The sequence below is a fragment of the Phlebotomus papatasi genome, chromosome 3 (assembly GCF_024763615.1).
Source record: "Phlebotomus papatasi isolate M1 chromosome 3, Ppap_2.1, whole genome shotgun sequence".
NCBI classification, from domain to species: domain Eukaryota; kingdom Metazoa; phylum Arthropoda; class Insecta; order Diptera; family Psychodidae; genus Phlebotomus; species Phlebotomus papatasi.
This window is the reverse complement of record NC_077224.1, coordinates 4505523-4522508: the sequence shown is the minus strand read 5'-3', so window position 1 is coordinate 4522508 and position 16986 is coordinate 4505523. Positions and strand designations below refer to the sequence as shown.

At 33.0% G+C, this 16986-nt stretch overlaps 2 protein-coding genes across 7 annotated transcripts in view; one reads left to right on the top strand and one right to left on the bottom strand.

The window, feature by feature from the left end:
* The first annotated feature begins 5934 nt into the window (after positions 1-5934).
* Positions 5935-7896, top strand: LOC129806500 (beta-1,3-galactosyltransferase 2-like). Its single transcript, XM_055855143.1, has one exon. The coding sequence runs from the start codon at positions 5935-5937 to the stop codon at positions 6817-6819; it is 885 nt and encodes a 294-aa protein (XP_055711118.1). The 3' UTR covers positions 6820-7896.
* Positions 6814-16986, bottom strand: part of LOC129806486 (beta-1,3-galactosyltransferase 1-like) — a 68481-nt gene continuing 58308 nt past the window's right edge. Inside the window, exons 5-6 of one of the 6 annotated variants that reach the window (XR_008752170.1) lie at positions 15825-16750; positions 6814-12081 (exon numbers count right to left, since the gene is read on the bottom strand). Coding sequence is in view for 1 of the 6 variants with exons in the window: in XM_055855123.1 (XP_055711098.1) it covers positions 15882-16750 (869 nt within the window). In the remaining 5 variants the exon portion in view is untranslated. Of the gene's footprint in view, positions 12082-12209; positions 12640-12818; positions 16751-16986 lie in introns of those variants that run through there. The other 5 variants (XR_008752172.1, XR_008752169.1, XR_008752168.1 and 2 more) reach the window with 5 other exon arrangements.

Genomic DNA, 16986 nt, shown 5'->3' with positions numbered 1-16986 from the left:
CGCGGTATATACAAACAAAAATTGAACAAGAAAATAACACAAGAAGAGAACTATCTTCGAGCATTTGAAAAAGCCGAGGATACTTTCCACTTTTTTGAGAAAAGTATCTCAAAATAAATATGTTTAAAATTCATAATTTAAGTCATGAAATTCTAAAATATAAATTCATTTGATCACAATACTTTAAGGAGGCGTATCATATTTTTTTATGGGCGGGGCTTATTAAGAAAGTTAGTGCTGCATCTATTCAAAAGAAGTCTATAAGATAAACATTTTAAAATCTACACAGAAAAACAAGGTTAATAGCTAATTCAATTTGACATCCAGCTTATTTTTGCAAAATTACACGAAAATGTACTTCAGCTAAAAACCGTTTATTTAATCAAATCTAACGGTTTCTGTACGTGTAAAGAAAAACGTGTAAAATATGTGTATTTTAAAAAACTGTATTATTTCAATTTACTCAAATGAGTAATTACAGGAAGTTCCGTCTTGAGAGAAAACAGATTGAAAGAATTTGATATGAATTGCCTACTATTGGGAGCTCATTTATAAAATAAGTTTTGAAATGCCTTTAAATGTATGCAAATATTTTTCACACGGTAAATTTGAAATACATTTCTTATGAACCATTGGCGCTGAAAAGGCTAAAAATTTGGCGCCAAAAATGTCTTGCATTATTATTATTAATCGTATCGAGATATATTCATTACAAAGGTAATCATTTTTACAATGTCCATATCCCGTGTTAGAAGAACCTGCTAGTCCGTTTGTAGACTCGCCCAGGAGCGCCTTCCCCGTATTGTGGATGCTTCTTCTATGCTCCCGGAATTGTTGGGCGTAGGCGGTGCATTATATTACGTTATTAACATATGAAAATTGTCTAAATTAGACATTCAGATCTTTGCACCGGGCGGGACTCGAACTCACAACAGTAAGTCGAGCCAGGGAATCGATCCGCCCAAGAGCCAACGGTCTTGCCTATTGCGCCACTGATTCCCCAATGTCTTGCATATATCACGGCGTTTCAATAACTTATCCTCAAGATATCTCCTGTAGACATGCAATTTTACTGTGTCACTGGAGTTAATTCGTTTTTTCAATCCCGAAAAATGCATTCAAAGCGGAACTCCCTGTAGCAGGTACACAAAAGGTACATAAATTAAACGTTTAAGTAAAATTACAACAATAGTTGTGTAAAAGCTGCGCATTATCATTTAAATTCTGAGCAAAAATGAGTATAAGTAGGATAACTTCTTTTTTTTAATGTAGTGAGGGTTAATAGACATTTGTAGGAAGAAGTTGCATACCAACTGATTAAACAGATCAAGAGTTTCAATGATTAAGACCTAATTTAGAATGTTTTTCTGGAATTTTTTTTCAGTTTTGTAGTGATACTTGCCTAGTGCAGAGCATTTGCCAAATACTAAATTTAGGAAGATAAAACAATGTCCAAGCTATTTAAGACACATTTCTCAAAGTTATTCACGAGAACAACTCGTTTCGTCATTTTTATGACTTTTATGGCTCTCTTTCTGTTTTTATTTGTTAAAGTGCTGGATTACGTACCGGCTGAAGAGCAATCAGAAGTTATTTCCCCAACTACGAGAGCTCCTGAGCCTTTGCAAATGACAAATGTGGTTCAGACTGAAATTGCAACGACTTCTGCAATAAAAGCTAAACGTGTCGTCACAACTTTGGCTGCACCAACGGATAAAATGGCTGCACTTGAGAAGAGAATCGATAAGTTGATCAGTGAGTAATTGCCGTTTAGAAGTAATGACACTGATAAGATCTCTAAATAAAAGTATTCAGGGAAATACCAGGTAAAGCCACGTAAAAGGAAATAGTATCTTGAAAATTTACTTTCAACCAATATCGGTGATATTGACTTTCAAGTTCAAGGTCCCACTTATTTCTTTTTACCTGTTTTACTTGAACGAAATATGGAACACTTCGGGTATGAGGTCAAATTTACAAACAGAACTAGACAAAACTGGTTACTTGCTACTGTTTATCTGTTTGTTCAAATTCTGCGATTGTCTGACTATAACCGGAAATTCACTTAATGCCAATTATCTCGTACAATACACCATTTTCTAATCCGAGACACTCTTTCTAATTCTGAACGGATTGTAGATAGATAGTGTATTTAGAAAGTGATAATTACAATAAATAATAATTATTATAATTATGGTAATTATAAGTAATGTAAGGTCATGTAGAATTTCAAGACCTTTCGAACGCAATCAATTTCATCCTAATCGGATAAAGTTTCGAACATCAAATAAAATATAATAAGTAAAGAATGAAAAAAAGAGATGGCAAAGTGTCCCAGCTTTGCGGAATGCTCGAACTCACGAGATAAAGCTCTAAGTGAATTAGTTTTTGTCATGACGCTTGGGTGTCTAGGAATTCTATAAAGACATGACAATGTTATACGACATATTTTGGTAGTAAATTTGGGAGTAGGGTAACATTAAGTATTAGTGACTATCAAATCGGTATTGCAAGGAGTCCTATGAAGCTCTCAGAGTAATTAATATGAAGCGCATTTTCTAACAGTTTTCCCGAATTTACCTCATAAAAATTCTAAATTTGTCGTATGACAATGCCAGACGGTTACAGAATTCCCGTACTGGTCTACTAGAGATCAACTGCACTGGAAATTGAACAAAGACCAATTGAAGGAGGTCTTCTCTCTGATTTTTGTAAAACCAAGAACAGTTTCCTACTGGAAAATATAGTTTTAAATTCATACTCCTATTTCTTACATAAATATAAATTACTTACCAAATTTTAAAGCCATGATGAGCTTCAGGAATCCTAAATTCATTTTTCTTTTCGAATGTTCTTACATCTGCAACTCTTTTCCGAGCAAGGAGAAAAGACATTATAAAATTCTGCCATACAGACCGTTCCTTCATACTTTCCTTATACGGGCTTTACTGTGTTATCACACTTGCACATTGAAAATTTAATATGATTCAGATTAATTGTGGCTGGTGAGAGTCCAAATGTGTAATTTGTGTGTTTGAATCATTTCATATTCAGAATTTGATCTATTTGTTGATAAAAAAGGTAGACTTGGCCCGCGAAATTTGATACAAATTGATTTATAGCATTAATGCGAAAAATTAATGCGATTTTCACTTTAATTTTTTAATGTGAAAAATATTTATGCTTTAGGTAAATTCAAACTTATTTTTGCAGGCCAAGTCCACTTCTTTATCAATAAATAGAAAAACCCCAAATATTAAGTGACTCAAAGACACAAATAACATTTTTGGACGTTTGCAAGCGACAATTAATGTAAATCACATTAAAATTTTAATGTGCAAGTTTGATGACGCCATTATAGTGTGTAATCTTTCACACCAATATTATAGTGTTAAAAATGTATAATTTAAAATTGTTTAATTTAAAGTTGTTGAATTTCAAGTTTGTTGAATTTAAAAATTGTTGAATTTTCATTTCATTTCGTTTATTTTAGTTTTTTGCCATTTTGGACATTTGTAATGTTTTTTCCTGTACTCGGGATCCTCCCTGTAAATATGTTTTACCTGCAGACAATTTTAATATTATTAGCAATCTACAATCCGGTTCGGAGCACCAGATTTCGTATAAATGGAAGAATCTGCGCTGTGCAAAACCAACAATGCTTTATTTCGATTTGTCTCAATGTCAACTATAATTTTTAATTTTTTTTACATTTTTTTCACTAAACTGCAACACTCCCTAATGCAAAATGATTACATCCGATGCTCGAATCTTCACGATATACTTATTATACTTATTATTTGATGTTCTATATGACTTTTGCCCAATGAAAAGCATCTCGACTGAAGTATATGTCTTAAATGGAAATTCAACAATTTTTACACAACTTTGTTTAAAAATTCAACAACTGGTTGAAATACACAAGGCTTCACACTATAATAGTGTGAAAAATTATGATCAAACTATACACTCAGAAAAATAATCGAGTAAAACTTACTCGAATCGATGTTAAATTGGCTCTTTTTCGTTATGATTTTCGATTCACTATATTTTAGAGTTGATTTTACTTCTATTTAGGTGTAATATTCGGAAGAGTTGTTTTAACTTTTGTGTCCTAAAATTTACATGACAAAAGAGTGTAAATAACTTTTTTTAAGACTGAAAATAACTTGTTTTAAAAGTTAAAATAACTCATTCTAAGAGTTAAAAAAAAATCTTTTTTGGACTTAAAAGAAGCTCTTTCAAGTCCGAAAATGGATAGATTTTGCAATTTTATGTTTTTTTATTTTGTCATTTTCTTTATTAATATTTTCTTGATCTCAAGTTCCCTATATTCCGAGCGAAATATCACGTATGATGCACATGTCTTCATGAAACACTGTTAGGCATTACTATAGTAGTGTTAATTTTTGATCATGTGACAAAAACTACCATAAACTAGTGTATTTTTTCACACTTATGTATAATGTTCAACGCACAATAACTTTTATTTTGTAAACATGGTTTTGACAGTTCAATGAGAGTGAATGAAACAGAGATCTAGTTATCTCGTTTTCTCTCATGGGAAATTTTGAAAACATATTTACAAACAAAAGTTATTGTGCGTTAGGCATAATAATGTGAAAAACTATAATCATAATATAATAGTGGTAATTTTTAGAATTTTTCAACAGTTTTAAAGAAAACTGAGAAAAAAAGAGGGTGCGATTAACTTTTTTTCCTCATAACTTTAATTCTTTTTAGGTGTAAAAATATATCAAGATTTTTTAATGTTAATTTTACACCTTTTTAAGGGTAAAATTAACATGAAAAAGGGTAACTTTAACCCCTAATACACCTAAAAAGGGTAATATTTACACCGATTTCGGATCAATACTGCAGGGCAAAATTAACATTTCCGGAATGTTATTTTAACTTCTTTGGATTTCTCTCAGTGATGTTATTGACAATGAGTGGAGTTGAAAAATTCACTGATCGCACAAATTCTGCAGATCTTTTGCAGATTTTGATATGTGACATGACCTTGGGTCTGAACGCTCTGAACTAAATGAATCGCTAATTCGACATTTATTTTAAGCATTATAGAAATAAGCACAACTTACCTTATATAAAATTAAATTTAGTCAATAGTAAAAAAAATTAAATGCAAAAAGAGATATGTTTTCATTTTACCTGCCACCTCTGCGATCATCTCTAAGACGTTAACCCATTCCTTACCATGGTATTATACATCATACGCAAATTGAGTGATTTTAGATGATTTATTCCAGGGAAATTAATATTCGAATTTATGTCGGGAATGAATTTTTAGTAACTTTAGTTCTTCAATTACTTGGGAAAAGTAGCCCGACAGAGATGGGAATACATTTTGTTGTTCTTTTCTCGCTTCGCGTGAAGTCATGCAAAATTTTTGCTCAAAATGGCGGACGGAAAATTCGACATTCCGTCGAATTTGTTAAAATTGGCCTTCATCCTCTTTCCTGATTTGAATTCTGGTTGCCAATGTGTTTTCTTGGATAGTTACTCTATCTAAATCAATAGTTTGTAATGAATTTATGTACAGAATTTAAATTCAGTAACCGTTAAGACGCGTGTTTGAGGGCGGCTCCCCGCGCCCCCATAATGAATAAAATTTTTTTCTTTTCAAAAAATTCATCTATTAATCTGTAGGAAACTAATCCCATAATATGAACATTCTATCTCAAGTATTTCTGGTACATTGACTGAATGGGTTAATTTATTTTTTTTATTATTCATTGATAATTTTTATTGACAAATTGTTTCTTTTTCTATTTTTTTTTATCAAATAAAGAACACACAAAGCTCCTTAATGTGGACGAATTCCTGAGAGCCTTTGGGGATTCTGCGTACAAACTGGGTGGTAACAAACTCACAGAGGAACTCTTCGAAGCAGGATTTATAGAAGCCAATGCAATGTTGTGTCCGGGAATGGGTGAACTTCTGCGAGTGTTAATCCTCGTCACCTCTGCTCCTGGTCACTTCAGCAAGCGTCAGAGTATCAGGGAAACATGGGGAACGGTTGGTCAGAGAACAGATGTCGCTCTGGGATTTTTCCTAGGGGCATCCTTCAACGAAACCACTGAATACGATCTTGATCGTGAAAGTGCAACTTATGGAGATCTCATTAGGGGCAATTCAATGGATACTTATGAGAATCTCACGCTAAAATCCCTGTCAATGCTAGAATGGACTGTCACGTACTGCCCGATGACTCCGTACCTATTGAAAACTGACGACGATATGTTTCTCAACATGAAAGTCCTTTTGGAATTTATGGAGGATCACAGTGAAGATACTGAGAGGATCTTTGGACACATTGCTAAGAATTGGGCACCTCATAGGGATTTAGAATCTAAATGGTATGTTCCAGAGGAGTCCTTTAAGAATGCTATGTTTCCGGACTTTGTCACTGGACCTATTTATCTCCTAACTGGTGATATTTTGTTGGATCTCTATACTACAGCCCTCAAGACTACCTTTTTGTGGCTTGAGGATGTCTTCCTCACGGGATTCGTGGCAGAACAGCTGAAAATTCCCCGAAAGGACATTGGAAAAGTGATCAAGAGGATCGATGCTGGAGGTCTTCTTCCTTGCAATTTGGCCCATTTCGTGGCTATTCACGATGTCGACATTACTGAACAATTTGACTTTTGGTACCACTTGAACAATCCTCAAACTCTGACAAATTGCACGGTTTTGGACAGCAAAAAAAGTGCCGAAAAACCCCAAAAACAAACAATGGATGATTCAATGAAAGATTTTCTGCATCAATTGAAAGAAAATATGAAAAAATTGTAGGGAATCTGTTTTTTTCTTTTATTTCCTTTTACACAGCATCGCGTGTCAACTTACATGCCTATTTACAACGTTACAATTTTACAAATTGAGGATACCTTTTTTTGGGAGAGTATAGCCGTCGTCGTCAAAAGAGAATCATTTTCACACTTTCGTCATTCATTTCCTAATCTTCTTTAATTCATCTTTTATTTATTGTTTTTTATAGTTTCAATGCCTCTCTCAACCAGAGACACTCGCATTTGAACAAACAAAATTTTCTCTAAAGGCCTCTACACATTGAGAGCAATTTTCGTCAAAAATTGCGTTTTTGACAGAAATTTGACGTTTCGCCCTACAACGCTGCAGGGAATTTCCTTCAAAAAAGCAATTTTTGTCAAAAATTGCATTTTTGACAGAATTTTGACGTTTCTGCCTACAGCACTGCAGCCAATTTCCTTCAAAAAAGCACTTTTTGACGAAAATTGTTCTCAATGTGTAGACACCTTAAAAGAAAAATAACTTCCAAATATTTTTTTTGGTAAGCTTTTTCTTCTTTTTCTCTCACAAGATCTCTGTGAGAGACAAGCTTCCTCTCCTCTTTTTGTTTTTCTCTTAAACTTTTTTTTTTCAATGAACAAAATTCTCTTCGAATATGATCACAGCCTAATTGAAGAAAAATCCTAATGTTTTTTTTTCTGTCTGTGTGTATATTTGTGTATTGATAGTACCCGCTACAGAGATTAACATAAATACACAAGATTTTCCAAATAAAAAATTAATTCAACAGATTGAAGCAAAAGTTGAAGAAAAATTGAGAGACAGTGTCTGTATTTTGACAAAGAAAGTGCTGAATTTTATTTTATTGCATTTTTTTTCTCTTCAAAATTTTCTGTCAAAGACACACTGGAAAAGCGCACTGAATGCAGTTCCATGCAATATTCATTATCGCATTATTATAATTTTATCTGTAAGCCCTATTTTTCTTTTCAAATAGAGCAAACTTAAGTGGTTTACTTTTTTTTTAGAATAAATTTTTGTTATCGTTGAATTGTGCATAAATAACATACAAATTGGATCGCAATGGTCGTTCTAAAGAATTTGTTTTCTATTTTGATAATTCAAAAATATTATTTAAAAATACACAGTAAAAAAATTTTGACTGCTTTACCATGATTTTCATTGTAAATTTTACATTAAACATGTAATCGTGTGTACTAAAACACATTTGTGTAATTTGTACACATTTTGTCTGAAAACTGTGTAATTTGTACACCATTTATTTGAAAACTGTGTAATTTTACACGAAATATGTAAGAAAATATAAAAAATTGTGTAATCATTCACAGTTGATTACGCGGTTTACAATTACATAAAATTTAAATTACACATTTTCAGATTACACGTTTTGTTGAAATATATAATTTGTGTAACTTTCCAAGAATAATCGTGGTAAAAAAGCAAATCAACGATTATTCTTGTAAATTTTTTTTACTGTGTTGTAAGCTTAAAGTTCGAAAATACAAAACAATTCAAAATTCGAAAAGCTCCCGAAAGATCAACGTACAAGTTTACGTATTCTCCGCTTGAGCGCTAAAGCACTATTACTGCTAATTCTTCGAATTTTCTATACTTTGAAAAGGTTAGCGGCATTGCTTGTAATTTTGGACATTACAAATACAGTAGACTCTCTCTCAATTGGGCATTTGGGGTAAAATGTCATCCAAATTATCGAGATTTGAGCATCAAAATCATTGAAAATTCCACAAAAAGCGCTCAAATATAGAGAATCATGACAAAACATGAGGAACTACAGCGAATTTGAACAAGTTTGCTTTAAAATCAAATGTGAAAATTGTCAACAAAATTTTGCGCCCGATTGAAAAAGAGCCGATTGAGCGAGAGTGTACTGTAAATTGATTAAAATCTAAATTAAAGTTTGCGGGCTCTTTGAGATATCCTACAGTTCCTTCTCATAAAAAGATGATTTTTGTAAGTTAGGTTCTTGAAATGAATGACAGTGGGCATTCTTGTGAAGTGTATTAGGTGTCCAAAATTACAAGCAAAGTGTCCAAAATTACACTAAAATTCATGTTTTAATTCATTTTAAAACTTAAACTTCAGACACTGGTACTTAAGCACTTCCCTTATTGCCTATTTTGCGTTTATGTTTATTTACAGTCAATTAGGTAGGAAACAATAAATTAGAAATTCCTCTTTGGTGTTTTAGTTGATACTGGTAAATTCAGAATTTGAATCACTGGGTTAGCTATTATTCCTTCCTGTCCCTGTAGCCGATCGCCCGCAAAGTTTCACAGTAACAGAAAATTCCCTAGAATTTATCTTCTATTTTTCCGCGAGAGTTTCCGTGGAAATATACGCTAATATTCCGCTTGGAATTCTGCGGAGTTATCAGCTATTTTTCGCGTGGATTTCCTAGAAAAAAAGTCCGAGGAATTTTCTTGCAACATATCTGAGAGCATTCCCTGGAAATTGATTCAAAATTTCCTTTGAATATTCCGAGTAATTTTCTGATATCTTTCCGACCAAGACTCCATGGAAGTAAGCGCAAAAATTCTGCAATTATTTTTCGCCTTAACACTGTAATTCTTGCGAGCTAGACATACTCAAATGAACGATATGATAGCAATATATTCAATTCAAAAGTAGAACAATTGAGTGTTCGTCTGATAGATGAACACTCTCCAAGTTCTAAGCTGCCAATTGGCACTGATCCTCCATATTTGTAGATGTTTTTTTTTCTGGAAATTCTCTATGAAAAGTTCCACGAAATTTTAATCAATTTTTGGAATTATTTTGAAGAAAAATATATCTAAAAAATCCACTGGAAAAATCGTGGAATTCCGTAATATTAAACCACGGAAGCCTCTAAGGCCGTTGTATGAAAATTTCCACGGAGAATTTCGTGGAAAAAAAGAGGATTTTTCCAAATTTTTAAAGGGCTGACTGCCGATTATACCGCTACTAATCCATAGGAAAAGCCGTGGAAATATTCGTCAGAGAAAAGTCCATGGATACTCACGGACATTTCTTATTAGACGGTCCTATACAGAGTTTCGCAAACGTCCATGGAACGCTAGGAAGAAATTTAGCGCCAAATTCCATCTCGGAAACTTACGCGGATTTTGAGCTGTAAAATCCAGGGAATATCACGCGGATTTTTAGCGATAAAATTCACGGACATGGCAGAAAAGGCTGCTGGAAATCTAATGGAATCGCCGCGGCCGTTGGCTATACGGAGAGGTTTTTCAGTTGAATGTCAATCGAATTTTTATGGTTTTCCATTAAACCAAACAAAGATTAGGATAACACTATGCAACACGATTTTTTTTAGTCGAGTCCCCTGACCAAGAATCTGCTCTTGGTTTTTCTCCTATACGTCACAATTTTCTTTAATTAATTTTTATTTGTTTTTGCTGTTTTGTCACATATTATCAATTATTCCTCCGGTTCTAGTGTACAGAACATAATAAATGGGCATCCGTTAGAAAGGTAAGTAGTTGTGCTTTAACTTGAAAATGAGATGATATTTTTTTCAAAAAATCCTTGGGGGCGGAAAAACAAAAAACGAATTCAAATATTCGTAAATCGGTTACGAAAATCAATATAAGACATTTAAGACACCAAATGCTAACCGATTTCAAATCAGCTGTCAATGCCACGTGAGCTCAAGTGACAATGTCATGGCTACCGAATCACATATTCGAAAAAGCTCTCTTGAGATTCGAACGAAATTTGTCATATCGCATTCTCAGTGTTGGAACTCAGTAGGTCAAGTGGTAGAACCGGTAGAACACTCGCTCTGTGATGCAAGTGTCTCGGGTTCGAATCCCCTTTAGGTCACCAGGAATTTTTCTGGCGTTCAAGGTGTTCGGATTGCATCCAGAGCTTCACTGTACTTGATTCCATGGGACATGGGACTGACAATCTCATCCCGTACAAGAAAAAATAATAATGGATTTTCCGAACTCCCCTTGCGGGAAGACCTAGGTTCCTCTGTGGAACCTTGCGCCATTTTTATTATTTTATTATTAATATTGAAAAAAACATATATATTTTCAGCTAAATTCTGCTAACCTTAAAACAACACTCCCGAGCCAGTGTCATTTCCATATTACTTAGTTAGTACCTTTTGTTCGAGAACTGCTGACCGGTCGGCACATTTTTACTGATCGATTCAGCAAAACTATGCTGAAAACGCTGTCTTTTTAGCTAACTGTGCTCGTTGGATAATGACATTTTCTGTTCGAATTTCGAATTGGCTCGATTCCGAATGATTTCTGTCCCATCCTAGCGACCGCAGTTATCCAAAAAAGCAGCATTTTCAGCAAGAATATACTGAAAACGCTGCCTTTTTAGCTAACTGTGCTCATTGGATCATGACATTTTCTGTTTGAATTTCGAATTGGCTCGATTTCGAATGATTTCTGTCCCTCTCGAATTCCCCACACTGGCATCCAGTGTGACTCTACACATTTCTACAATCTTACGCGAAAATTTAATTTGAAAATTTAAAATTTAATCGAGTGCAAGTGCCATTTACCTTTTAGCCTACACACTTTTGGAGAATCCAATTCCGATTCACAAGCAAATAATTGACTTCAAAACGCCCCAATTTGACAAAAATATCTCCCAATATGTAGCGTTTATAAAGGAAGTTGCAGGTTTGTCCTAGAATGCTTAATTTTCGAAAAGGGAAGTGATAGCAGCGCTCAAGCGGCTGATACGGGAATTTATGTTTCTGAGTTCGAAAAATTCTCTATATATTTCTTCTTAACTTCGAAAGGTTCACTGTGATTTTAGTCTTATATTTTCTCGAAATTTCTCTCAATTAATTTTTTAAAGTTTTTTTTTTCAATAAAATAAATCAAGATAATTGCTAAAATGTCTCATGCATGGAACTGTAAAAAATATTCTTAAATTGAAATACTGTTTTCCTTAATATTTTTTCACACTTTTGATTAAATTTAACCAAAAGTTCAACTTTACAAAATTCAATTTCTGCTAAAATTCAGCATTTTCCTCTTGAGATTTCTTTTTTAAAAATTCGAAGCAACACAATTTCTTCTTTTTTTTCTACAGGGAAAATTGCTATTTATAGTACTTTAAGAACAGGGTATGTAGATTTTCAAGCTGCTACTTAAGAACTATTATACAATAATTCTCTATCAATTATATTTCACTTCAATTTCATTTCTTACTCATACAATCCTACCATAACATTGTCTTGAAAATTATTATTATTTATTTATTTTTTTAAATAATCTAATGCATTCATTGTACATTTTACAAAAAAAATATATTAAAAATAGAATCAAAAATAGAAAATCATATTTCATATGAAATGTGATTCTCTATTTTGGACAATTGGATGAGTTCAACAAAAATAATAATTAAATAATAAAAAAAAGAATATAATAAAACCCATAACCACAAGATTAAATATTTAGCAATATTTAACCATCCTCACCCATTTTCCCCAAAATTGTAATTTTAAGAATAATTTACATTGATTTCACTAATTAAAAAAATATTTATAAGTAATTTCTAAATAATAGGACTTGATATCTTGATCATATTTTTTTGTTCGTCACATTTGCATAATTTTGTTTCAATTGCTTTGTCACTCTTCTTTTTTTTTAATTTATTTTACACAATATTTCCTTTTTTCTTGTCAAAAAATGTGTCTCAGAAAAATTGAGAAAAATTACATCCTGTGCAAAAATTTATAATTATATACAACAATAAGAAAAAAGTTTTGCGCGGACAAAAAACAAGCAAATAGAGTGACTTCAATTTTTGGACAAAAATTATGATTTTCCTCTAATAAAAAAAAACAAAATTATAATTAGAAAATAATAATTATAAAAATTCACAATGTCTTTTGGCACGGGAATTACAAACTATTTACAATGATTGTTATTTTTCTTTTTAAAGATATTTTTTACCCCCTAAATATGAAAGCAGTATTTTTTGTTGAGGGGGAATTTATTATATTTTGATCCTCATAATTCCACTTGATTTGATTAAAACGGTTTTTTTTTATCCTTCCTGATAAAAGAAACATTAAAAAACCTACTAAAAATGCCCGTAGAGAAGCAGTCGAAAGAATTGAATAATGGAGCTATTGCATTGAAAAAATTAGAAATTAAAAGAATAATGGCTTAACTTATATTTTCGAATAAGTTAGTTGTCTTGTGTCAATATCTCTTCAATTTTCTTTTTATGACTTTACTCACTTTGAAATTCTTAATAAAAAAAAACTCCGAGTAAAACTTACGGTTGCAAACGTTTCGAATTAAATTAAAAAGACTAAATGTCCCTTTTAGCCAAGACACACTTGGGGGATAATAACGGACATCAGGGAAATTTTATGTCCGAAATGAATTAATTAAAGATATTTTCAAGTATTATTGCAAAGAACTGGGTAAACGAGCCCTTTAGATCTCTATTTGTACGGGGAAATTTTGATTCGAAATCTCCCTTTCGAAACAAAAATGTCCCACTTTATTTTGGTCTCAGTTTCGGCACATAGAATATTCTGCGAAAAGATTTACATTTAAAAATCCTAAAAATGGAATACCCAGTCTTTCCGTACAGAAGTAGATCTTGAAAAATTCGAAAATCCATTTGAAGATCCAAAAAAGAGACTTTCTTACTTCTTTATACTTTCGCAAGGTGGCGGAAGTTACATCCTGTTCGAATTTCGAAGTTTTCAAATGTCAAAATGTGTCAGTCTTCACATTGTTGTGAGGAAAACAAAACAACACTTACTGTTCTTGTCCCATTAAAATAAATTAAATTTTCCCCATCTTGTTCGAAGATTTAGTATGAAAATTCGAAATTGAATTTGAATTCTTCGAACTTCAACGACTTTTTGTGCAAATAGAGTTCCATTTATCTTTTATTCAAGACACTATTGGAGAATCAAAATCTACTTCTGTTTGGGCTCATTAGGTAATGGGTGTGTGACTTCGCTTACTCGAGACAAATTTGGATAATTTTGGTTAATCGCCGCTACGATCGCTAGTGCGGTTAGCGACTGATGGCCGTTAAAAAAGCAAAAAGAAGAAAAATTGCGGAATTGCAGAACAAAGTTTTGCTTGGATTCTGTGCAAATATAGTCCCCTATTGGTTGGGGAATCAAACTCCATTTATGTTTGCACCCAACTCAAACAATAAAGAGAAGACTAATACATTTTGACACTAGACCACTTCGAAATTCAAACAAGAAGTAGGGGAGACTGGGGCAAAACTTGTCAAAAAGAATATTTAATTCTTTCACGAGGTCGGAGAAAACTTAAACGTTTTGTAATGATCATATTCTTATAGGAAATTTACTGTTCTACAACATTGCAGAAGACTATTTTCCTCTGTCTCGAAAGAAATGTGATTTTCGAATCATTTTCTAAAAGTCGATTTTCTGGAGATTCTAAAAATTGCTGGGGCAAATTTTGTCAGTATTCGGATAATTTGTGACGTTTTACTCTCGCAAACGTTAAAAATATCAAATAGACATATTTTTATAGGAAATTTATTCCTGTACAACTTTGGCGAAGATAATTTTTCTCTATCTTAACGAGAAATGTGCTTAATAAATTGAGCTAATCAGTATTGATATTTTCTGTAAGCCAAATATTCCAAAAATAGGGCTCAAAATTTCATTATTTTTTATTTTACATAATCCTTCCTCGAATCCCTTGAAACTTTCTAAGTTTAAGAAGGTTCATGAAGGCTATCTATAATAAAAATTTCAAGCCTCAGTCTCTTTTATTTTAGAAAAGAATGAATATTGAAATTTTCGTCTTGACAAATTTTGCCAAAGTCTCCCCTACTACAGCCATCTTGCGGAATTATTATAAAGTAAAAATGTCTCTTTCTTGACTATTCCAATAGGACTTCGAATCTTTCAAAATTCACTTATGACTGGCAGGTTTGGCTCTAATGGCAGATCCGGGCAGATCTTTATAACATAAAACAGTTAATTGTGAGTAACTCAGATTTTCGAAAATATTTCGAACATTGAACTTTTCCTGAAAATATTTTGTGCGTTAAAAGAAAACTTTAAATTAACCCTTGCAAAACCTCAATTTGGTATTTTTATTCCAGACAGGGAGATTTTGAATAAAAATGCCCTTTTTTTACAAATTATTATAAAATTATAATAATTTGTAAAAAAAAAGTGCAATAACGTGGAATTTAACAAGAGCTGTCGTGGAGTTCACTGAAATTTACATTTCTAGCCAAGACACATTAAGATAATATCCAAGACACATTTACTTATCTGACTTTTGATTGAAAATTTTCAGGAACAATTTTCAATAGGATAAGTGTGCTAAATTTCGGCTTAGTTGCATGCAAGCACCAAAGTCGTTTGAAATGTAATATTTTTAATACAAATTGAATTTTTTTTTATTACTTCTTCTTAAGAATGGATTTTTGCTTTATTTGGAGCAAAATTAACTAAATAATGAAACTGAGGTATAGAAAATATATAAATATAATAATTTAGTACTGTATTTATCACGAAAACAATGACGTTTCCATTTAGAGTAGCGAAAAATCTCCACTTAGAGCAGGTTCTGAATTAGCTTAATTTACCCTAGAAGCGACATTTTTATTATTATTTTTTGCATTGCTGAATCTCTAGAGTGTGCAAAAAGTAAAAATTCATGAAAATTCGAGAAACGAAAAAAGTGGCCGGAATTGCAAACTTGCCGAAATTTGGTACACACTTACCTTTTTTTTATATTTTTCAATGAATAGCTCCATAAGATCTTGTCTTTTTCTTTGATTTATGAGAAAAAGTTCTATCTATTTATTTTTAAAAAAAAAATTCTTGAGAAATGAAAGGAGAAGGAATCTCCAAGAAATGCGAGGTTTTCTAAAAAAAAAAAAGAATCTCTTCATTGTCTTCTGAGAATTATCTTTCTGACTAGTATCTTGTCCCCACCACCAGATGTCCCCTCGCGTAAGTCATGTGTGAGCAAATTGTTGTAAGGTCTTACCTTGGACGTTGTCTTGTGGATCTCCAGCCTCAGATGCACCTGCTGCTGATCCTGATGCTATTTGCATTTTAGATTGGTATCCATCAATTTCTTCCACAAATCATACTGCTCCTGCCCCTTTACCATGTGCACACTGATGGCCTTCTTGATGTTGCACGCATTGAAGGCAATCCGTCGATTGAGAAATTCTGTCACATGGATCCGTTTCACCTTCACCAATTGCGCCACAATTCCCGTCGTATAGACATCCTCCAACTTGAGATACGTCTGTTCCAGGGATTTTTCATATAAATCATGAATGACATCAGATGTCATGAGATAGGCAGGTCCCGTGGTGAAATCCGGGAAATACTTTGGCAAATATTGATTGGGTGAAACGTAGTATTTGCTCTTTTTATTCCTAATTGGCTTCCATTTCTTTGCCAATCGCCCATAGATATGTCTTTTGTCGTGACTATGCTTATCCATAAATTGCATCAATTTCGGCACATTGATGAACATATCATCGTCAGTCTTGAGGACAAAGGACGCCTGTGGGCAGTACGTATCAACCCATTCCAAAATTGAAATTGTCTTCAGTGTTAGATTATTGTAGCTGTCCACAAAGCGACCCTGTATCAAGTCACCAAACAGAGTATTTTCACCCAACATTTGTTCCTCCGTGCCCTGATCACCCGTGGCACCAAGGAAAAATGCCACAACAGTATCCCTCCTCATCCCATAGTGACCCCATGTATGCCTAATGGCCATGCGAGCGTCATAGTGCGTGGGCGCTGATGTCACAAGAACCAACAGACGCACATTTTCACCCATGGCCGGACACAATTCTGCATTTGGTTCCGAATGACCACTCTCATAGAGTTCACTCGTTCGGATACCTTGAGCCGGATCCAGGTGACCTCGGACTGTTGTTGCATTTAATTTTACTGCAAATACCAATCGGAAACACATGTTTTTCTTTCTTTTTCTTCCTAATTGGTTAGGAAATGGTAGCAATAAAAAATATCAATATGCTTGGAGTTATGGCTTTTAAATTATTTTCCGATTACAAGTTTACAATGAACTTGAAAATAATTATGAAATTTAATATTGAACTTGAAAGATTAAAATATAAAAAAAGAGATGGTAAAGTTGCCTGGCTTCGCAGAATGCTCGAACTCAC